The sequence below is a fragment of the Calonectris borealis genome, chromosome 1, assembly GCF_964195595.1.
Source record: "Calonectris borealis chromosome 1, bCalBor7.hap1.2, whole genome shotgun sequence".
Taxonomy (NCBI): Eukaryota; Metazoa; Chordata; class Aves; order Procellariiformes; family Procellariidae; genus Calonectris; species Calonectris borealis.
In genome coordinates this window covers 58,367,515-58,390,413 of record NC_134312.1, presented here as the reverse complement: position 1 = coordinate 58,390,413, position 22,899 = coordinate 58,367,515, and the positions used below count along the sequence as shown (strand labels likewise).

General features: G+C 48.5%; 1 protein-coding gene across 6 annotated transcripts; it reads left to right on the top strand.

Annotated features, from left to right (window-relative positions):
- The first annotated feature begins 4,044 nt into the window (after positions 1-4,044).
- On the top strand, positions 4,045-22,654 carry CYTH4 (cytohesin 4). Of its 6 annotated transcripts, XM_075155905.1 has the most exons (13): positions 4,415-4,448; positions 10,361-10,443; positions 12,758-12,858; positions 13,115-13,181; positions 15,521-15,639; positions 16,021-16,101; positions 16,768-16,880; positions 17,353-17,501; positions 19,172-19,283; positions 19,714-19,790; positions 20,143-20,214; positions 21,064-21,218; positions 21,547-22,654. In XM_075155905.1, exons 1-13 carry the CDS (start codon positions 4,430-4,432, stop codon positions 21,617-21,619), a joined length of 1,221 nt encoding a protein of 406 aa, XP_075012006.1. In that variant the 5' UTR covers positions 4,415-4,429; the 3' UTR covers positions 21,620-22,654. The 6 variants fall into 6 exon arrangements, 5 of the variants coding, with proteins under 5 accessions (XP_075011958.1, XP_075011995.1, XP_075011973.1 ...); XR_012674452.1 differs by lacking the exons at positions 12,758-12,858; positions 13,115-13,181 and having other exon boundaries at positions 4,045-4,448; positions 21,064-21,451; XM_075155857.1 differs by lacking the exons at positions 12,758-12,858; positions 13,115-13,181 and having other exon boundaries at positions 4,052-4,448.
- The last annotated feature ends 245 nt before the right edge of the window (positions 22,655-22,899 follow it).

Sequence of the window (22,899 nt, the reverse complement as noted above, 5' to 3'; positions counted from 1 at the left end):
ACAGGTGTTTCATTTTTACATGAAATAGACATATGCAGTTTTTTAACAGTGCATTTCCAATTCAGACTTCTCTGGCTGAAATAACTGAAAGCATTTAAAGCGCATCAAGGCCAACGAAAAGCAAGGCTACCAGAACCAGGAGAATGCAAGCAGTGGAGGTGATCATTGAACTGAATTAGTAGGTAAAGTCTCAAAACAGGGCAGTCAGGGATTCCAACAGACAGGCAAGAAAGGTTGTGAGGAGAAGGAAGCATCAAGGAGTTAAGAGATGAAGCAAGTATGGATTAGAGACACAGGTACAGGTTTTGCACTGCTCTCTCTTGGAGTGGCTGAGAGTACTTCTGCAGTGCACAGAGGCATCCATTTTGGTGTTTGCAGGGTGCTTGTGGTTTGACTTGCCCACAGACACATGTGTAAGAACAGCCCTGATCAAGCTGCCTATATATGTCACCTACCTTTGAGGCAGGCAAGATTAGGTCTTCCAAGGAAGTGCTTTAGGTTGGTGTGTCTGCTTGATGTGAGCTGCAGTACTGCTGAAACAATTTTTTTGTGGAAAACAATGATGGAAGGACTGGAGGTGATACGCTGGACCCAGCCCCTGTGCAGGAATTGGGACACTGGGCTGGGCTGTGGGGCAGTGAATTCTCCTGTGACGTGGCCCAGAACCTCAAGACAGAAACTGAGTTTACAAGGGGTGCTAGCTCTGACTGCATAACAACTCAGAGGGTCATTTCTTATTTTTCTACACATGCAACGCTCTTGCAAACCGTAGCTTGCTTTCTCATGGAAAAGTGGTAGGTAGAAGTCTGAACCTGTGTGCTGGTTTTGCTGGGATAGAATTAATTTTCTTCATAGCAGCTAGTATGGGGCTATGGTTTGGATTTGTGTTGAAAACAGTGTTGATAATACAGAGACGTTTTCATTATTGCTGAGCAGTGCCTACACAGGGCCAAGGCCTTTTCTGCTCCTCACCCCACCCCACCAGCGAGTAGGCTGGGGGTGCACAAGAAGCTGGGAGGGGACACAGCTGGGACCACAGGGATAGCCCACACAATATGACGTCATGCTCAGCATATAAAGCTGGGGGAAGAAGGAGGAAGGGAGGGATGTTTGAAGTTATGGTGTTTGTCTTCCCAAGTAAGCATTACACGGGATGGAGCCCTGCTTTCCTGGAGATGGCTGAACACCTGCCTGCCGATGGGAAGTGTGAAGGAATTCCTTGTTTTGCTTTGCTTGTGTGTGTGGCTTTTGCTTCACCTATTAAACTGTCTTCCTCTCAACCCACGAGTTTTCTCACTTTTACTCTTCCGTTTCTCTCCCTCATGCCACTCGGGGGGAGTGAGCAAGCGGCTGTGTGGGGCTTAATTGCCAGCTGGGGTTAAACCACGACAGTCCTTTTTGGCGCCCGACGTGGGGCTCAAAGACTTTAAGATAATGACAGGTTTGATTTGAATATGCTAGATCAAGTTTATAGCTGTTACTGCTGTTTAGCTATTAATCGGCAGGCTTCTGTGCTTGCCATGGGGCTTGCATGTCTTACTGTATATTAGAGTCTAGTGCTCGTTAGTGGCCGCTTTTTGCTTTTGCTACTTGCTGTACTGCTTATCGTCTGACTCTCCTGTGTCTGGGATCATTTTGATAGCAGCAATGGCGATGTGCCTGGGCTGGCAGCTGGCCAGGGCATCGCTGCTGTTTCTGTGCTGCTCTGCTGGACAGGCTGGAACTCCAGTGTGAACTCGAGTCGAAGGGACTGTGACCTGTGGATGAGTCCACGTGGGAGCAGGACACCCTGAAGCGTCTGTGGCCATGGATAAGCCCATGCCAGAGCAGGTACCTCTTGAAGTGTCTGTGGCCATGGTTATGTTTGTGCCACAGCAGGTATACCTCTGAAGGGATTGTGGCCCAATGAAGGCCACACTGAAGAAGACCACACTGAAGAAGGTACACCTCAAAGCATCTGTGGCTGTGGATAAGTCCATGCTGCAGCAGGTACACCTTGAAGCATTGGTGGCTGTGCATGAGGTCATGCTGGAGCATCTCGAAGTGTTTGGCCATGGATAAGGCCACGACAGAGCAGGTACACCCCTGGAGGGCGTTTGTCTTCTCAAGTAACCATTACATGTTACAGAGCCCTGCTTTCCTGGAGATGGCTGAACACCTGCCTGCCTATGGGAAGTCATGAATGAATTCCTTGTTTTGCTTTGCTTGCGTGCGCGGCTTTTGGGACTGAGCGAGTGGCTGTGTGGTGCTTAGTTGCTGGCTGGAGTTAAACCGTGACAACCTATTTTGCTGTCCTGCTCAAGGCCTGCTGTGAGTACAGCAACAGATCAGGGAGTTAAGATTGTAGAGTGCTTCAGAGGTAAGCGTTCGTGCATGGAGAGGAGCTGTCACTCTACATCTTCGCTCCTGTTACAGGAGGCAAGAGCCCTGTTTGGGCATCACACCTGGTTTGAATTTTACCTTGACCTATTTATTCAATCACCACTTCTTCTGGTGCTCTCCTGCATGCTTCTTTCTTCCCACATTGCCTACATCAGAGATCTACCACATAAATCACATGGCAACCAAATACAACTCAAGGGGAAGTGTACAGCCTTCTGGGGCTATGTGGAGGGGATGGAGGAAAAAGAGCACCTCTCTGCCTTGCAGGTGAACAGAGCAGCACAAGTGCCTTCAAAACTGTCCTGCTAATGCCAGCTGTCCCACCGGCAGGAATATCGCTAAGCTGAGAGAGGACTTAATTCCTCCTCAGTTCACTCTGTCCTTACTTACAATGCTTCCCAAGAAAAACAGTTTATTAGCAGAAAAAAAAAGGAGCAAGTCTTAGAGTACAAGTCACTTAGTGGGCAGTGAGGGAGGGAAAAGAAGAAAAAGACTCTCTTCTCCCCTCCATCAACCATCCTCCAGTTTTGGAGCATTCATCCCCCCCCCACCTCCTGCATAATTAAAACAGGAAGAATCTTTCCTTTAAAATGAAACCACTTCCTGAATCAGAAGGGTTTTCTGAATCAAGAACTTCCTTTTTTTCCCCCCCTCTCTCCTCAGAGTATCTCAGACAAAAGCCCAAAGTACTATCAGCCTCTCACTGCTCATTTCAGTCCCTTCAAACAGAGATGTTTGCTCAGAGATTCCCCAAAAAGCTACTGGGATGGAAATGCATTTGTGGATTTGCATTTCAGAAGTAGCCAAGGAGCCCCTATGGCCACAGATGCTTCAGGGTGTCTTGCTCCCACGTGGACTCATCCACAGGTCACAGTCCCTTCGACTCGAGTTCACGCTGGAGTTCCAGCCTGCCCAGTAGAGCAGCACAGAAACAGCAGCGATGCCCTGGCCAGCTGCCGGCCCAGGCACATCGCCATTGCTGCTATCAAAATGATCCCAGACACAGGAGAGTCAGATGATAAGCAGTACAGCAGTACAGCAAGCAGCAAAAGCAAAAAGCCACTAACGAGCACTAGACTCTAATATACAGTAAGGCAAGCAAGCCCCATAGCAAGCACAGAAGCCTGCCAATTAATAGCCAAACAGCAGTAACAGCTATAAATTCGATCTAGCACATTCCAATCAAACCTGTCGTTATCTTAAAGCCTTTGAGCCCCACGTCGGGCGCCAAAAAGGACTGTCGTGGTTTAACCCCAGCTGGCAATTAAGCCCCACACAGCCGCTTGCTCACTCCCCCCGAGTGGCATGAGGGAGAGAAACGGAAGAGTAAAAGTGAGAAAACTCGTGGGTTGAGAGAAAGACAGTTTAATAGGTGAAGCAAAAGCCACGCACGCAAGCAAAGCAAAACAAGGAATTCCTTCACACTTCCCATCGGCAGGCAGGTGTTCAGCCATCTCCAGGAAAGCAGGGCTCCATCCCGTGTAATGCTTACTTGGGAAGACAAACACCATAACTTCAAACATCCCTCCCTTCCTCCTTCTTCCCCCAGCTTTATATGCTGAGCATGACGTCATATTGTGTGGGCTATCCCTGTGGTCCCAGCTGTGTCCCCTCCCAGCTTCTTGTGCACCCCCAGCCTACTCGCTGGTGGGGTGGGGTGAGGAGCAGAAAAGGCCTTGGCCCTGTGTAGGCACTGCTCAGCAATAATGAAAACGTCTCTGTATTATCAACACTGTTTTCAACACAAATCCAAACCATAGCCCCATACTAGCTGCTATGAAGAAAATTAACTCTATCCCAGCAAAACCAGGACACCCTGTTAGATCATAGCGGTATGCACATACAGTTTCCTTCACTGATGCAAGCTCATGAGATGTGGTCGGAGGGACGAGGAGAGGAAGGGCGGAGTCACAGGGCAACCCGCCCCCCTAATGCTGCTACGATCTTGGTCACTGGCTCCAAGTTGTTTCAGTTCTGTGAAGCATCTGAACAAGCAGAAGGCAAGGAGGAACAACACTTTTGTTGAAAATATATTGCACTCTTCAGGATGGACTTTTGTGCTGCTGGTAAGCATTGACTGTCTTTTGCCTTGTTTTCTGTGAGGGCTGTGCACTCAGTTTGACAGGGCAGAGCACACCCAGCAGCTAGAGTGGATGCTGTGGCTGGTGGCTGGAGGAATGAGATGGTGGAAGATCCCTGGTGGTGCAGTTAATTGCTTGTCAGCCTTCAGCATTAGTCATGGTTTTCTTTTTACTTGCTCTCCCGTAAGCAAACTCCTTTCACATTGGGAGAAGTTTTCCCACTGATTTGAATGGCCTTTGTGCTGAGAGTGTCTGCTGCTGTGGTCCCTTGTGCTGGTGATCCTGAGCTCAGCTGAGAACTGACTCAGGGGTATCAAGGGTATATGTGACACTTGGGATGAGCACCTATAAGCTTTGGCTTCTCTTCATGCAACTCTGGAATGGCTTGCAAGCTCCTCAGTGGCATTTTCCTACAACCCCCAGGAGCTGGTTTGCCTTTGCGGAGCCTCTCATGCAGTTGGGTATCCGAGTGCAACACGCTTGCAAGGCTTTTGGTGCTGGGGCCTCTCTTGCTTATGTCCATGTTAAAGGTAAATGACTGTATTAGGGTTCTACCAACTCCAAGTGACCTGCAGGTGGGCCTGCCTGGTCCTGAAATAATCTCAAAAGGCAGATGTGGGTGCGGGGAGATAAGCCACATCTGAGGAACCGAGAGAGATCTCAGGTTTTATTTCCTACTTTGGCAGGTGGCAGATAAAGTGGTTGGGATTCAGCAGGGAAAGGCATGCTGCCAGACTGAACATTGCTAGCCTCTGGCTGAGGAAGCTCTGAGTGTGTGTCTGTGCAAAGGCAGCAGACAGGGAGAGCCGAACGGGAATAGGCTGAACAAGGGCCAGGAAGAAAAAGGGTTGTCTTGCAATGGCCCTGCTGTGTCTGGCTGTCTGTCCTCACAGGCTTTTGCATATAGGCTATAGAGCACAGAGTGAAGGGAAGAAGCAGTGCCCAGTTTCAACAACAGTTCTGCACTGTTTAGCTCCCAGGTGGGTAGCCAAGGAAAGGGCACGCTCAAATCACATACCAGCCTTGCTTGTCAGGGAAATAGGTGGGACCTATGGGAGCTGAGCTCTTGCCAGCATCTGGCTATGAATGTTGGTCGAGGTGGGTCTCTTCAGATCACCCAGCCCTCACCACCTGAAAACAACTGTAGACAAAGCTTCTGCAGGACAAGCTGGGCAGGAGGACAGGGGGTACATCATGTTTTGCTACTTATTTTGGAGTGTGCTTCCCACAGAAACTGAGGCGCTCAGAACTGGTGTTCTGACACAGTCATTCACTCAAGTTATGTGTTACCGAGTTAATTATGTCTTACAAGTTACACACTGCAATAGCACAATGAGATCCTGATCAGGGACAATGCGGGTTTGCTCAGCTCTGGCTAGAGGCAGAGCCTGGAGACAGGCAATGCCTGAAGAGATGTGCTGGTTCTGGCTGATGTCTTTGCTCAGTCCCAGCCTGTCACTTCACAGCTGGGTGGGAAAGTGGGTTTGTTTCATGTTGCTCTACCTTTGGAGCCAAGGCTGCAGCCAGATGCAGTTTTCCAGTGAGCTTTAGAGCACTGGATGTGTTTAAAGTTGCTCAATTGTGGCATGATTTTCCTGAAGGTCAGAGGTGCACATACACCTTTTCCTCAAGTCACTCGTACCTGGAGATACAATGGTCCTCTTAGGTACCTGTCTGCCACAGCTGCGTGCAGATGAGACGTATGTCTGTGGGGAGACTGCTGTCCCTGCAGTGGATGTCCTTTTCCAGCTTCCTTCAGGATCCTCTAGTGACTGTCTGGTTGAGGCCACAGAGCCATTATGCCAAATCTTCGTGTGAAGCATGGGAGAGCAGACTGGTACCATGGTATCATGTGCTAGGATGTGTGGGGTGAGAGCTATAGGCAAAAGTGGCTGGAAGCTATCCTGTTGCTGTAAGTTGTCATGTGGGATAAGGGGACCAGGAGACAACATAAATTCTTCTTCACACCTTTCCCCCCATAGCTGGAATGTGCAAATTAAATCTGTGTGAAGTCCATGTTGATTTTCTTCTGACACAAGCTGGAAGAGAACTGTGGAGTGGCTGCAGGAGGGAGACAGATTGGGCTGGAGGGAATTGAGGAGCTGGAAGGCTTCCTGTTATCTGCCTGGTACCAACCTGGTACCTGGCTGGGGAGGTGGTGGTCTGTGCTGGAGATGACACAGCAGCCATATCAAAAAAGAAAAGGAATTTCAGGTGAAATTCTTCCACCAGACAACCTCATCCAGGCAGAAGGTGCCCATCAGGCTGCTCTGCTTGTGTGTTGCTGTGGGTGGAGGTGCCCAAATCCTTTAGCAGCCACTCTCAGAGCCCTACATTGCCTTGCAAAAGGGCCCGCTGAATCTCTGCTGTTATACTGTGGGTGGGTAGCATGGGGATGGTCTGTAACTGTGCTACAGCTGCAGTCATTCTTCATAACCTTCCCCTACTGTTTCTGCAGTCCATCCTTCCAGCTCTCCTGGGTAGTCACTTCCCACTTATCTCTGTGCTCCAAAAGCTATCTCCCTATTTATATACTTTTGCTTGGGATTGAAAGCCTCACTTAGTACCTGGGCAGCTCTGCACAGCCCTTTGCAATGGGAAATGAGACCAGCAAACACAGTACTCTTTGCTGGCCACATGGGTACCCAGACTTTTGGGTAACTCCGACCTGCCCTCCAGATGGGGAGGCTGAGGGCATAAGTCACCACAACTGGAATTGAAGTCTGTGTTCTGTTTTGAGTGACAGCACTAAAAATACAAGCCTGGGCAATTCATGAAGAATGGGCAGGTCTTTCTATCTGGGTCTGCCCTGAGAGTGGGGAAACAACCTCAAGAGCAGGTGTAAGCCCCACAGATGAGATGCTGATGCCCTTTCCTTTCAACATTAGCTCTCTGAAAATAAATTCCAAGCAGCAACTTCATGTCCTCTCCGGAGAGGATGCTAGCCAGTTTTTTATGTCTTGTGTCTGAACTGGAAGACTTCAGCGTTGGTTTGGCTGACAGCATTCCTCTGAAACCTGTGGGTGTTTTTGTGGGGTGTTCTTCATCAGGGTGAAATTTCCCCCTGTGCAGAGAACCCTGACCAGGGCTATGCTTCATCTGCGTCCTGACCTAGCCCTAGAGGGAAGTGGAACTTGGTGATACTGAGGAGTTTGATGAGGCTGAAGCCGTTCCTCAGTCCCTGGTGCAGGGATGAATTCCCTCTGCCATTGCAAGCATCTGGAGCGAGCCAGGTGGTGCTTCACTTGGAGTGTCCTTCTCCCGCCGGCTCAGCTCATTCTCAACGTGGAGAGGGAAGGAAAGGCAAAGCAGCCTGCTCTCATTATCTCATCTGCTGCTTGCCCAGCTGCATCTGCTGCTTTCGCTGCCTTTTTGTGGATGGTTCCTCAAACAAGCCTTTTGTGTTCACTTCCCCTAACTGTAGACCCCAACGTGTGCAATAACATTGATGAACGGCCTCAAAACAGGCTTGAGCAGAGCATTAGGACTTCTGTTAGGGAATCAGAGTAACATGCAGGAACTGACCTCAGAATTATTTTCCAAGGCAATCAGGGACTTAAGGTGTTTAGGAAACTTAGGAAACCTTACAAGGACCCTTTCTGCAGCTCAATCTAAATTGCACTGAAACTTTGATCCATCCATTTTTTTCCTTACTATGTCACCCTGTCCCATTTTTTTATCCCTTGATTCCCTCCTCTTCTCCATGACTCCTATGCTTTTTCTCCCCTGCCCTCCCCACACACACAGTCCTTCCCACACTTTTCTCATTCTGACAAACTGGACAGGTAAATCACTTGGGAATTGGGGTTTTCAGATGTTCAGGAGGAAGGGGGACCGATTTATTTACAGTCTTAGTGTGGGTTGTGTGAGTGAGATGGTGTCCTCTGGGAGCCTCATGTCTCTTTGCAATGCTTTAGGCTGCTTCAGTAGACACAGAATGACTGAAGCAAAGCAACCAGCCACACCACAGACTTTGCTGATGGGGTGAGGGAAGGGAAGGTTCCTTGGGTATGTCCTGCTATGGTGCTTTTGTGGAAAGAAATACAGGACAAAGGGGTTTAGTGGTAATTTGTCAAGGAATCACGCCAGTGATTCCACAATTACCAGCCCCCGTAGGGGTGAAAGGGATAAAGCTGGGGAGCCCAAGGGCTGGCCTCATCTCCTGCAGACTCCAGAATGGCAGGAGACAGAAAATAAGCTGAAAGACCCAGGCACCGCTCACGGGCACAGGGCTGACATTCAAGGGGAAGTCAGCAACCGCCTAACAAGCAGCAAAGCCACTGAATGTTTTTTTTTGTTGTTGTTTCTTTTTGTTTGGTTGGGTTTTGTTTGTTTACTTGCTTGCTTGTTTGTTTGTTTTCCCCTCACATACAGATTTGGCTGGTGCGAGCTGCTGAGTGACACAGGTTTTCCTCCCCTCTTGACCGGCTTCAGCAATCAGTCAGCTTCTTTCAGCTCTTCACGAGGGCTGCTTGCAGAGCTGGGAGGGGACATGGGTCCTTTCCAGCCCTGGCTTCATGCTGGCTCCTTGCCCAGTGCTTTACTCCCAGAGGCTCAGCAGTCTCTCCCCAGGGAATGCAATGCCTGAAAACAGCGGGAGGAGTGACGGGAGAGAGGCTGCAGCCTGAGAAAAGTAATAGGACAGACTTAGCACATGGAAACCCAACCATCCGGGAGGATGGGGGAAAGATTAGGATCAGGGAAGGCAGGTCTCTCTGAGCTGTTGTGGCCATGACAGGAAAGAAGCATATGGGCTCTGAGATGACTGCCCTTGTCCCCTTTTCCTTCTGTCTGTCTTGGCTGGTTCCTTCCCCTTTTTTCCCTGCTCATATTTATAGCAGTTGTTTTGCATGTGAGATCCACCCTAAGAGAATTTCCAAGGCAACTGGCACCACTTCCCCTTTTTCCAGGAAGACAGGAGGCCCAGGGGATTTTGGCTTATGAAACAGTGGAGCGGGGCATCCAGTGACCTGACCTGGCTTCCTGGGGAAGCTTTGTCTCGCAGTGTTTAGGTGTAGCAAGGACCCTGTCTGCAAGTTCTGCAGTGACCTCCCAGGAGCTCGGGTGCTCTCAGCCTTGTGTGAGCGCCTTGTTTTTTTCCTGGGGCTCACCATCTGCTTTGCCTCTCTAGGGCTGAAGCCTCCTCTTTCTCCTTGCTGAAGAGGCTGTGCTTCACCTGGATTATATTTAGCAGCAGTGCTGTCACCCCAATTCTTCTAGGTCTTTTATGAATCGTTTTGTGGTCACCTTGGCTCTGCTGGTATCTGTTTAACTTCCTGTACATTACAAGGAAGCCTGCTCATATTTCTGCATTGTCTGTAGGCGACAGAACAAGAGCCTCCCACATATGCTCCTTCTTCAGGAAGGCTTTCATCCCCCCAGACCCTGCCCTCAGACTTGAAAAACCTCTATTCTCTCTCTTAAGCCATTTCTGACTCTAGCTGTGGTGGATCAATCCACGAAGCCAGTGACTCTTCATAAGAGATTTGGATGTTGATGAAGTATTTAGGTCACAGTTTTTCAGTACATAAAGATGACTGACATAAAAACCACCAAAGAGCATTTGGTAAGACCCCTTCATCGTGCTTGCGGCAAGTAAAATCAGTTGAGTAGGCAGAGTGGGTTGCTGCAGGGTTAGATCAGAGGGCTACCAGCACAGCGGCTGGCTGCTAGGAGGGTTATATGGGTCTGTGCTGCTCGCTCTGGACTGAGAACCATTTGCAGGGCAAAGCTGAGGTGCAGTGGCTGCAACAGCAGGGAACATAAATGCTGAAACACAGAAATCGGAGTTGCTGTGGCATGACCCTAGGAGAGGATAGGTGCTGAGAGGTTGAAGCATCTTCTCCTGTGATATGTTGGCCCCAGAACTATTCTCACAGGCATCTTTGTTCTTCCAGGGTCAACGGACTTGAGTGAGGCTGAACAGGCTGAAATAGAGACAATCAGGCAGCACAGACAGGAGCTTTTGGAGGACATTAAGGTAAGGACCATCCTGTTCCTCCTGTCTGCCTAGCCTTCTTAAAACTGTCTTCACCAAGGAGTGAAGTGTCTCCACATAATTTCCAAGCAGAAGTGCTCCTGCACAGGAGACATTTGCTCCGGCATGATCCAACTTGAACGCTGAACTTCAGGCTGCCCTGGCATATTTGCCACCAGTGTACATCCAACCTGTGGTACTCTCTGCTGCAGGAGTCATCAACTACCCTAATGGGATATATCATTAGCAGGGATGAGCTGGAATTGCATATTTAGGATTAAGGAAATGAGTATGACTTTACTAAGTTGTACTGGCAGGGATCTGGCTCAGCTTTTATGATTATTTTTAATTACTGATTACCTGCTAATGACACATCAGTCCTAGTTACCTGCTGCATCCCCCTGTGTTTATCAAACTTTTGTTTGGTTGGTGGACCTCTAACAAGTCCTCCATGCAGGATCCTGTCTCTTTAGAGAGGTGTGATGGCAGGACCTTCCACACAAGTTTCCGTGGTTGAACTTGCTTTTCTTCTTTTCTTTTAGCAGACACAAACATTTTTCCACTGATTCCTAAAATGTCTGAAAGTGACAGATTCGAAATCAGTCAGTGATATCACATCACAGTCATGCATGGTGCTGTGCACTTTCTATTCTGTTCTGCCTCCATCACCATGGAATGTGGTCTCCCATTTGAGAGAGCTTCTTGCACTGAATCATTGGCCTTGCACTGATTGTCCCACAACATGAAGATGTCCAGATGCCTAGGGAATAGGTGCAGTGTTTCCTTGTGTAAAGGATCAAGCCAGACTACCTGTTGCTTCTCAGGCTTCCAGATTTACCATCTCTGCTGCAAATCAGAATGGTGTCTTATCCCTTCTTGCAAAACAGGCTATGAATGTATGTGCATATGGGTTTGCTTATGTGTGGTTCTTCTCTCTTCCATTTTCAGAATAGGCAATGGGCACTGTAGGAGGCAGGATACTTGAATAGGAATACTACATTTTTTACCCACTATGGACAGAGAAAAACTGCTAGACTACACAGACGCATGCTCTAAATCCCAAAGCCATTAACCAATGGGGTATACATTGTCCAATGGAGCAGAATGAATTTAGGTGAAAGAGTACCTAGAACCAGACGCATTTTCCCAGGTGGATTTCTTCAGAAAGTATCTAGCAATACCCTTTAACGCAAAGATTTGGGGGGATGTCTGGTGGGGGGAGAGGGAGGAGGGGAGAGCATGGGTCTAGACTTGCCAGTTACACTGCCAAAAGGCAGCAGTGAATAAAATAACAAAACTGATAATCATTTGAAATTTAGGAGCTAAGATCACGGCTTTGTTACATTTGTGCAATACCTAAAGTTTAGTAAGGAACACTCCCAGCTCTGGAGACTGATGAAGCACAACAGAATGAAGAGCAAAACTGAAATACAGAAGGTCTTTTAAATTATGGGATATTGGAGAACTTTAGTTTCTCTATCTGGGTGTATACATCCAGCCACATCGTCACTCCTTGTTGAGGCAAGACCTGTCATAAAACAAACCTTCTTCCCCTGCCTATTCTGGTTTGCATGGGGAAGAATTTGGATGATTCCTGGAAGAGAGCTCTGATGCACTCTGGCTCTGAGGAGGACCATAACTGCAGGATGGAAGCAAGGTGATACAGACATCTGCATTTCCTTGGTAACGCAGAATATCCAGCCAAGAAGGCCATGGTCTGTCATGGGCCTAAAGGAAACTGAATTCTACAATTGATTTTTAAAATTTGGTGGTGATTACTCTTCTTTTACTCCTACTCTCTTCTTTCTCCACCTAAAGACAGGTATCTGCTCAATGGTATTTGAATGATAGGTACGTTAAAATTTCTGTGTTTCACAATGTGGCCACTTCAGGTTCATATTGACCTCACAGTTACTGGTTCCACTTCCTCTTTCCTGGATGTGTGGCAGGGCTATGCAAAGTAAAAGCTAGAAGGAAACGGGCACGATGGAAGGACTCTCAAATCTGACATTGTTTGAGGAACTGAAATCAACACGGGGGTGAGTTCTCTGACACTCTCCACACTGGCTAATCTTGATTTTCCAGCCTTGATCGTCAACAGACATGAGAACATCCTTCTGCCCCTCTCTCCCATTGTTTTCATCTGGAATCCAGCAGGGTCATCCCAGAGCAGTGCCCATTTCATAGACATCCTTGGCTGGTTGTGACCATCTGACCTGTCCTTTTCCTATGATTGAGGGAAGAAGAAAGACATGCTCTATATGTGTCTGCTGCTTTTCCCTCCATCACCTTCATCCTCCTGATATTTCTTTTGCAGAAGCTGAAGGAAGAGATTGCTGAAGTGTTTTCAGAGATTGAGTGCTTCCAAAATGCAGAGGAGAGGCAAGAAGCAGACAATAATCCCAGGGAGCAGACCAGGCAAGTGGGACAAGACGGGTATTCCTTTGTTTACAAAGTCTCTCTCTTGATGTTGAGAAAACAAGAACACCAATGGGATTTGGATCACAACAAGGACAGGGAAATGAGGACAGGAATACCATTCTCTCCTCTGAGATTTCTCTTTATTCCTGGATAGTCAGACATCTGCCCTTGAGATATTTGAGTTACCTTGTGAGTGAATTGAAACGTGGCCCTTTATTCTAAGTTTGACTTTTCTTTTTCTTTGTGTTTGCAGCAAACTATCACAGAGGGACAAAATTCTGTCCCTGGGCCGGAAGAAATTCAACATGGACCCTGCAAAGGTAGGATTTGCTCATTCCACCTATGAGGAGAAAGCTGGGAGGAAGAGCTTCTCTTGGCAACTGATCCACTTGCACCCATGTCAAAGGAACCATGGCATGGGACTGTGGGGCTGGTTTCCTACCTCACTAAGGCTCCAGTTAGTAGCACCCTCCTTCCTGTCCCTGAATAAGGTCTTCTGATATGATGAAGCTGTGTTGTCTCCCCCCATCATGTGCCTATAGGCCATCCCATCAGATGCAACCCAAAACTAAGAGAAATAAAGGAAGGATGGTTTAACGCTGCCAATGTGTTAAGAGAGCCAAATCTCCTTCAGCCCAGCTCTTCTTGCCTATAAGAGGCTAAAAATTAGCCATAGTGTGGTGGAGGAGGATGAAGTAAGAAGAAGGTGAGATGTTTGAGAGTGTGTCAGGTTCCTTGGCTTATGTAGAACAGAAGAGGACAAGCTGCCTCTGTCATTTTGGAAGTAGTTTTGGTTTTGGTAGTACTGGTTGGATTGTGGAGTGAATCCAGGTTTTCCACTTTCTGGGACTCTGACCAGTGGGGTCCAGACTCCATAGCCTTCAGCCCTCTGCAGAAAGCTCTAAAATCATCATGATTAAGTAGAGAAGATGTGAGAAAGACAGTTTCCTCTTCCTTCCTTCTCACTGGCAGACCATTTCTTTTGAGCTCTGTAAGGAAAACCACAAGCTGCGACTGAACGATTGCTCATTGTCAGCTAACCACAGCTAGAACCTTGGATGGCTGCTGGTTCGAGCGACAACTTTTCATGCCTCCTCCTCTGCCCTGCTGAGACCCTCAAGATGCCTTTTCCCAGTGTCCGCACCACAGCTAGGGTGCTTGCCAGTTCCCTGGACATCCCTCTGCCAGTGGGAGCTGTCTCAGAGCAGTGATATCAGTACTTACAGTCTGTGTGAGAGCAGGTTTCATTTTGTCTTTCCGTCTGACTTTGGTTTGAGGCCCCAGAGACATCTCTCTCTGTGGCACTGTGCCATGCTGTGCAGAAATACCTGAACTAGTTCTGACCCCAAACCAGTTTAACTTTGTTAGTTCAATGCTGATCAGCCTGGTCAAAATGTTATGTGCCTATATTGTTTTTACTTTAGAATAAGCATATGCAGATCTCTGTTTATTGCTTCCCTTTTGCCACATGCCATAGGCTGACAGGTGCTGCAATGCAAGGAACTTTCTTTGCCCCTCCTTGCTAAGGTTACACTTCATCCATGCAGTGCTGATACTTTAAATGGGTTCCTATCTCCAAGACCTCAGGGCAAGTTCCTGAGGCTAGAGGAGGTAAGCATTAGGAATCCAGCTGAACAAAACCTTTTGGGAGAAACATTTTCTTCTGGAAAATGGAGCCACATCATCACTGCAATGCTTTGCAAAATTAAATTGATCTTACTGAAATTCCGTCTGGGGAAAAAGAAAGGAAAACAGTGTGGAAAAATCTCACAAACATTTCAATTTCTTCTTTTGAAACTGCTTTTTCTTTGGGGCATTTTAGAAATAGTTTCTTATATATTACAAGGCAAAGTGAATTGATTCTGTTGAAGTAGAACATTTTGATGGATCTAAAACAATTTTCATTCCTTTATTGTATTTTGTGAGGAGAATTGCAATGTGGTCTGGAGAGTTGCAGTGTTCTTAGATATTGCCAAGAATTGAACAAAACCTCAACTTTCTGTCACTTTGAAAATCATGAAATTCCCTCTAAAACAGAGTGTTGACTCTTCATACAGTCCAACTCAGACCCTCTATATTCCATAAAAATCATACTCCATCTTTACTGGCTGGGGAGGATGGAGCTGAGAAGATAGCAGACTTCTCTGTTCTGTGGCATAGAAGAAAATTTAGAAAAAAATAATTTTGAGTTGTCTCAAGCCCATATTTTTGTCTGAGTACTTTTTTTGATTATGTCTTTTTTTAAACAAACATTTTTTTCTTTAAGGTAATTCAGAAAAAAATGACATTTAGGAAAAGAACACTGAGATATTTTGATTGAAAATGTTAAAATGAACTATTCTGACTTTGCCTTAAATCTACCTGCCTTTTGGACTTTTAACCTACATTGCCCTTTTTTGTTTGCTTGAGTTTCCATCCCAGTGAAACATTAATCCAAATCTAGGGATGAAATGGAAGTGGGACTGACACATCAAGGTAGATGAAGAGGGGTGGAATAAGGGTAGGAACATGGCTGTGGTCTCCCATGAAGGGGCTGGGGAGTAACAGAGGAGGCAACATCATCAAAGCCAAGGAAGCCTGATATCAGCGTGTTGGGGTCCTACTTTCTTATCAGCCCACAGAGCTGCCTAACTTCACTGTCTTGTTTCTGCTTCCCCAGGGGATCCAGTACCTGATTGAGCACCAGGTATTGTCCTCAGACCTAGAGGAGATCGCCAAATTCCTCCACAAGGGTGAAGGCCTGAACAAGACAGCCATTGGGGATTACTTGGGTGGGAGGTGAGCAACCCAGCCAGGATGAGGAGGTCCTTTGGAGGCCCTGTCCTGCCTGGCCCCTCTCAACTACCATTTTAGATGACCCTTGGCAGACCTCAGTCAGGTGCCAAGACTGAACATACCTCAAACTGCAGTGGGCTGGGTGGGCAGTTCACCCCGAGGCAGGTCTTTGGAGTGTGGCTAAGGCTGGCTGTATGGGCTACCTTTCCTCCTGCCTGTAATGGGGTCAGTCTTCCCAGACAAGAGTGTGCATCTTGGCTTCTTGTTGGTTAGAGGGGAAGTGGAGGCTGGGATGGAGCCAGGTGCATGTCATCACACCAAGGAGCATCCAAACTGTGCAGGGTCAAAGCTGTCTTCTGACCTTTTCCTTCTATCCTCTCCCAGGGACCCCATAAACATACAGATCCTCCAAGCCTTTGTGGCATGTCACCAGTTTGCCAACCTCAACCTGGTGCAGGCACTGAGGTGAGTGAGCATGCAGGAGGCAGGGGATGGACAGGAGCCTGCTCAGCCACTTGGTCTTACTACCCAGGAAGGTCGTGAAGCCCTGCTGGGCTGAAATGGGGCTTCCCAAGGCCTTGCTGCTTGTGTTGGCTCCAAGACTGCTGCTCTGTGAGATGTTAACAATTTTTTCTGGGGGATCTCTTTCATGGCCCCTTGACTGGACTGGCCATGCGCAGAGAAGATGGGAAAAGCAAAGTGCGTCACTGTGGCTTCAATGGCTAGGGGGATGGGGCAAGTTATTTTTTGCACCGGGAAACATGTCTGTCCACAGTGCCCGTTATGTCAGTGACAAAGTGACTGTCTTAGGGCATCTTGTTTTCTTATAGGCCAGCCTCCTGGTAAGACTCTTTCTCTTGAGGCCTCTGCTGCCTTGCAGGGCACTCATTAGGGAAGAGGAGCCATGATTTCCAGGATGTTTAGTTCTGCTTCCTCCTTTTAGCGTGTTTGAGGCTGATGAGCCCAGGCAATTTCTAGAGAGGAGGAGACCTCCTGCTTCATGTACTGTGTTGTCTCCCCAGTGTGATGGGATGACTTCTTTTATTTTCATAGTGTCCCATGGGTTGAGGGAAGGGATAAATGTCGCTTGCACCCAATCTGACTAACTCTCTGGCATGCTGCTCCTGATAGACAGTTCCTATGGAGCTTCCGGCTGCCTGGGGAAGCGCAGAAGATTGACCGGATGATGGAGGCCTTTGCCAACTGGTACTGCAGGTGTAACCCCGGAGTATTCCAGTCCACAGGTAGTTATGGGGAGAAGAAGGCCTGTAAAGCTGAGCTCCACTGTTTGCTAGAGAGAGGAGCTTCCTTTTCCATTCACAAAGCACAGAGGGCATCACTTGGAAGTGTGGGTGTTTCCCCTTAAGCTGAAGGAGGCAGCCCAGCAATAGACTTAAGAAGTGCTCCCAGCCCCATATGAGGTATACCTCATCGCAGCAAGGATAGCACTGACAGACATGGGTCTGTAGAAGCTTTTCTGCTGGCAGAGCCATTATCAGACCAGTTCTACCCAACTTGCCCCATTACCCTGAGGAGACGGAATCACCTCCATCATAAGAGATCAACTCTCCTCTAGCCCTGTCTGTCCCTCTTACTACTAGCAGAGGGGACATCTCCCTTTTCCTCCTACAGTGGAGGGGATGAGGCTGTTCTCCGGTGACTCCGGTGCCTTCTAAGACAAGTGCCACCCGTCCTGGTTTTCTTTCTCATTGCCAGATACCTGTTATATACTCTCCTTCTCTATCATCATGCTTAACACCAGCCTGCACAACCCCAATGTGAAAGACAAACCCCCCTTTGAAAGGTTTGTATCCATCAACAGAGGCATTGACAGTGGAGGGGACCTGCCAGAAGAGCTCTTAAAGGTAAGAAGACCTCCCATTTTCTCATCAGTCCCTCTTTTCCCTCTGGCTTGGGGTCCACTGAGAAGCAAAGGTCCACAGGTCTCAGTGTAATACAGGCCTACTGACCTTCTGCCATACAAGGGGAAGAGCTGTGTGAGGAAAGAGGGCAGTATGTACAAAAGCAAAGCTGGAAAACATGGAAACATGCTTGTTGGTGAGGACATGGAGCAAGAGAGACGGGGCTGGAGACATTCAGGGAATAGCAGTATTAGTTTAAGAAAGTTTGTGCTTTTAAGTGTGTCCATGTGAGAGAGGAACAGATACTGTAACTGTGTGAGAGAGGAAGACATGAGCTGCAGGTGTCTGTGTTGTGTAGGTATGAGGCTGTGTGAATGGGGCACCCACCTCTGTGGGAGGTAGCTGGGCACCTGACTTTTTTGGCCAGCTTTGAAAGTCCTAGCCCACAAGGGGACTGTCTGTTTCTTGTGTGTCTCTGTGTGTGTGAGACAATGTCACCATGGCCCAGATTATGAATCCCTTTCCCTTGTTCGTACCTAAATGTCTCAGCTGACTCCAGTGTTCACATCAGTCAGGACACCAGTGCCTGACCTCTCTTACACCAGGATATATCTTTGAGTGAGTAGAACCAACAAGCCCCAAATGAGTGTCAGGGTCTCTTCCAGCATCTCTTCCAGCATCTGTAAAGCTCTCAGCAGGTCTATGGTGTCTCTGATCCCAGAGGATGAAGATGCAGAGAGGGGGAGACAAAGACAGGGAACGCATCCATTAGCAAAGCTGGAGCTACCGTTTTCCCAAAGGCTCGGCAGGCATGGGACCTGCCCTATGAGGCAAGGTAGAGGTGGGCAGCCTGCCTACATGTGTCTAGCTTCACCCAACCTTGTGAAGAATAATAACTTGTGTCTTGTGTCAAAGAGGCTGCCTACATCCCACACTTGGGTTTGCTGAGCAGCATCCCCTCAGGGTAAAGGCTTTAGATTTTTCTCCAGAGTGTCATTTCTTTCAGGCAATTTGAGGGAGCCTGTAGTTTAATTTTTTTTCTTGGCTTGGGATTTGTGTAATAAATCCAATGATGTGAGCAGCATTTTTGTATCCCTTGAAAGCTAGTAACTGCCTCCCTGTCTCTCTGCTGTTATGAATGTCACACTGTGGGTCCCTCAGTGCAAAAGCCTTGGTTCTATGAAATGTGCCTCCTTGTGGTCATGTAGATGTGTGTATTGGTGTCTACATACAAGTCCTCAGCAGAGTGTTTGGCACCACCAACCCAGGGCCTAAATGGGGCTGCAGTCTCTGCCGTGTCGTGTGTCCCCCCTGCAGTGCCCTAGTACTACCCACAGCGGCACTCGTGTGACGTGCTGGGTTTGGTCACTGCAGCCTCTCTTGATATGGGTGCACACTTTTGAGTCTGTGACTTTCCAAATTGTGTCTCTTTTTTGACACAGGGTGCAGAAAAGAGCTGGTGATCCCCCTTGAGACCCTGTGAGGTGTAGATTGAGGGCTGTTGTACCCCCAGTGCTCACTGCCTGCTCCTCTCCCCATTCACCCACCTGCCCCTGTGGAAACAGAGTGATGAACCGGATGGACTAGGAGAGTTGTGTACAAGCTTTGTCGGAAAACTGTCTTTCTTTCTTTCTCTTTCCACCTCCCTTTCCCCCACCAATGCTCTGGGGCAGAATCTGTTTGAGAGCATAAAGAACGAGCCATTCTCCATACCAGAGGATGATGGGAACGACCTCACGCATACTTTCTTCAACCCTAACCGTGAGGGCTGGCTCCTGAAACTAGGTAAGGAGGAGGATTCCCCTAGCTCCTCTGAATTCCCCACCTGCCTGCCTCCCACCACAAATCTCCCCCAGGAACCCGCCAGCATCTCCGCTGTCCTTCCCTCCCTGTCTGCTGCGGTGGGGTGAGGCTGACACCTGCTGTTGAAACCAGCCGCCTGCTCTCTCCTCCCAGCTCCTGCAGGCTCTGTCTGCTCAAAAAGGGACTCAAAAAGATAACCCTCACCCCTCCCCATTCCCAGCCCCATCAGAGGAAAATTGGCTCCCTGTGTGTGCGTGTCCTCCATACGGCATCACATCAGCAGTGAGCACCACGGCTGCCTCCTCGGGGCTGATCTATAGGGAGAGCTGTGTGTGCATGTCTGGAGCTTGGTAGGGGATGGGAAGGACAGCAAAATGTGTGACTAATGGCTTTTGAACCTCATTGCCTTTAGGAGGACGTGTGAAAACCTGGAAACGCCGTTGGTTCATTCTGACCGATAGCTGCCTGTACTACTTTGAATATACCACGGTAAAGGCTTAACTCCCAGTTGGGAAACTGTGTCCTGGGTGGTGGGAGCAGAGGCTAGGGGGCAACTCTTCTCTTCTACGCTATGCTCCCAGACTGAACTCAGACCTCCCTTCTCTCCTATGCTGTTTCCTCACCTCTGGTCTTGAGGAGGAGAGAGGCTGGACACCGCAGCTATTGCTGTGATCTCCTGTTAATTAAGCTCCCCATTGTGTAAATGGAGGGGGTCTCCCCAGGCCTACACTGCCCTTGTCACCCTCAAAAAGGCACACGTCTGGGAAAGCAGAGAGGTTCTAATTAGTGACATAGATGTGGGGAGCATGTTGGATGTTAATTCATGTTTCCTTGCCTTCAGGACAAAGAGCCTCTGGGCATTATCCCCCTGGAGAACCTATCGGTCCGGAAGGTGGATGATCCCAAAAAGCCAGTAAGTCTCCATTGCTTGGTAGTCTGCCAACGCAGGCTCTCAGGCAGTCAGAGGGAAGAGAGGGTGCACACACCCTACTCTTACCATGCTTCTCAGAGTGAAGGTGCCATTCCAAACTGCCTTGTCTCCCCATCTAAACATGATGGTATCTAAACATGATTGTATTTTACCAGGGAAGATCTGGTGTGAACCAGAGAGCTGTCCTTTGGCTGGCTGTATTGTATGGTTTTGTGTGTGTATGTGTGTAGGGGGGCAGAGATGAGGGCACACAGCTGACTCCCTACTTGTTTTGCACCAGGAGATGTGTGTTCAATTTCTCTCCCCAGGACTCTCCATAATGAGTTACAGCACATGTAGACCAGACAGCGCTGTGGTGTTAGGAAACTTGCCCAGGAAGTGACACTCTTTGTCTGTGCATCTTTTGTGGATACCCACTCTTCGTGGGTGTCATGACTCTGGGAAAAGTGCCTTCTACCTGTGTGGTGGCAGGCAGAAGAGAGGGTGTTGCATCTACTTAAAAAGGGGAGAGATCTTCATGAGTAGAGCAGAGCGACAGATCCCAGAAGGTGTTTTCTGATAACTGTTAATGCTCTATCTCTCCATAAACCCTGTCTTAGTGTCCAGTCCTTCACAGGAGGGGTGTATTTACCTAAGAGGGGTGGCCTGGAGATCTAACTCATAGGGGGATTCTTGGGGTGAGGAAAGAAAAGCTCTGTTGCATTTCAGAGACAGAATGCTCTCCTCCCCTTTGGAAGCTCTCTGAGCCCGTCACCCACGGTTGAAGGCAGCATAGTCTCCTTGGTCCACCCTGTCCTCCTCTACTGCTCCATTTTATTCCCTTTCTGACAGAACTGCTTTGAGCTCTTCAATCCCAACTGCAAAGGGCAGAAGATCAAAGCCTGCAAAACAGATGGGGATGGGAAGGTGGTTGAAGGCAAGCATCAGTCCTACAAGATCTCAGCAGCCACACCAGCAGAACGTGATGAGTGGATTGAGGCAATACGGTGAGGAGACCAGAACTGGAGGCCTGATCTTGCCTTTGTTCAGCCCCAGGGACAAATGGTCACACAGTTTATTTGGCTACTAGAGCTTGAAAAAGGGGGTGGAAAGAAATGTTTGCAGTCTAGCAACTGTGGCACCTCTTGACTTCAAAGATTTTCAAAGTCCCTTCTGGAGGATCTCTAGCCACAGCTAAATTCTCTGCTGTGGGTCTGCAGATCTCCAGCCCTACAATTTGGTGAGTGGTGTCTCTGTGCAAGTTCAGTTATGTTGCCTGTGCTGCTCTCCAGCATTAAACCTCTTACTTTTGCTCCCATTTCCTCTTGTTTTCAGGACCAGCATCACACAGGATCCTTTCTATGATCTGGTCTCTGCCCGTAAGAAAAAGATTGCCAGCAAAAACTGAGCCCTGATCTGGTCACTGACAGCAGGAAGATGTAGCTGTTGGACAGCTTCCCTCCCATGCTGGGCTCTTCCAGTGAAGAAATTTGGGAGTATTGGTTCCCTCTGCCTCCCACTTGGCAGGAAGATGACTGACAGGACAACTTGCCAGATTTGCTTCTTCCCTTTCCAAACTGAAGGCAGAGGCGCAGGGTGCAATACAGTGAGGACTGTCAGAATCATGGGCATGGCGTTTCCCATGTCCAAACATAAAGGCTCAACAGCAACTGGCCTTTGGGTTCTCCTATATAGCCCCAGGCATGTAGGACAGGATCTGAGAGGAGACAAGAATGTCTTCAGAATGTCTCCAGCCCCTCCCACCATCAAACCAGGCCTGGGTATTTTTCTGTGAGGAACCATGTAGGTGCTCTCAGAGCAGCCAAGCATGGTCCAGTCAGTTGCAGAGCAGAAAAGCCCCAGAGATTTCTCTTCCACGAACAGATGTATAGTGGTTGTGGAGAAGGGACCACTTTGAGACCTCACCGTGAAACCAGAGGCCAAGGGAAGATAAGCAGCCCTCTGTTTAGAAGAGACCCCTCTACCTCTTCCTATAGCCATGAGGGCTGAAATCCTAGGAAGTCCCTGCTCTGTAACTGAGTCATAGGTTTTAGAAAGTTAAAGGTGTTGGATGGGGAGATAAGGGGTAACTGAGTGTAGAGGGGCTGTGGGACCAAGGAAGCGGCTCTGGGTCTTTTGCCTCTCTGTTTTGAGACTCAGGGACCACCACAGGGACCACCCTAGGGAAGAAACCCAAACACTAGCTCTCCTCCTGGCTGATGGCTCCCCAGCAAAGGTTGCTTCCTTGTACCATCCCAGAGGCCTGGGCTTTGTATGTAAAGGCCTGCAGCCAGAAGGCATGAAAAATTGAAGGTGCAGACACACACAAGCACAGACACACACAGAGACCTTCCCATCTTCACACATTGCTTTCACCTGGAGTCCGGGTTTTTTTGTCTCTTGTGTAAAGAAAGAAATAAAAGTGCTTGAAACAAGCCCAAAATTCAGGGTGACATGATCGTTTTAGTGATAAAGGCAGAGGATGTGAGGTAAGAGTGGCATGTTCCTGCGCCTAGCAAAGCAGCCTGAGCACCACCGCAGCTCTGCACTGCACCCAAACTGCAGGCAGGCTGAGCGCGTGGCACAGGCAGGCAGCGCTTGGGCGGCGTGGGAGGGAGGAGTAGTGAACGGGACCAGGGAAAGGTGCAGGCAGCTGCAACGCTGTGAGCTGGGAACAGCACGGAGACA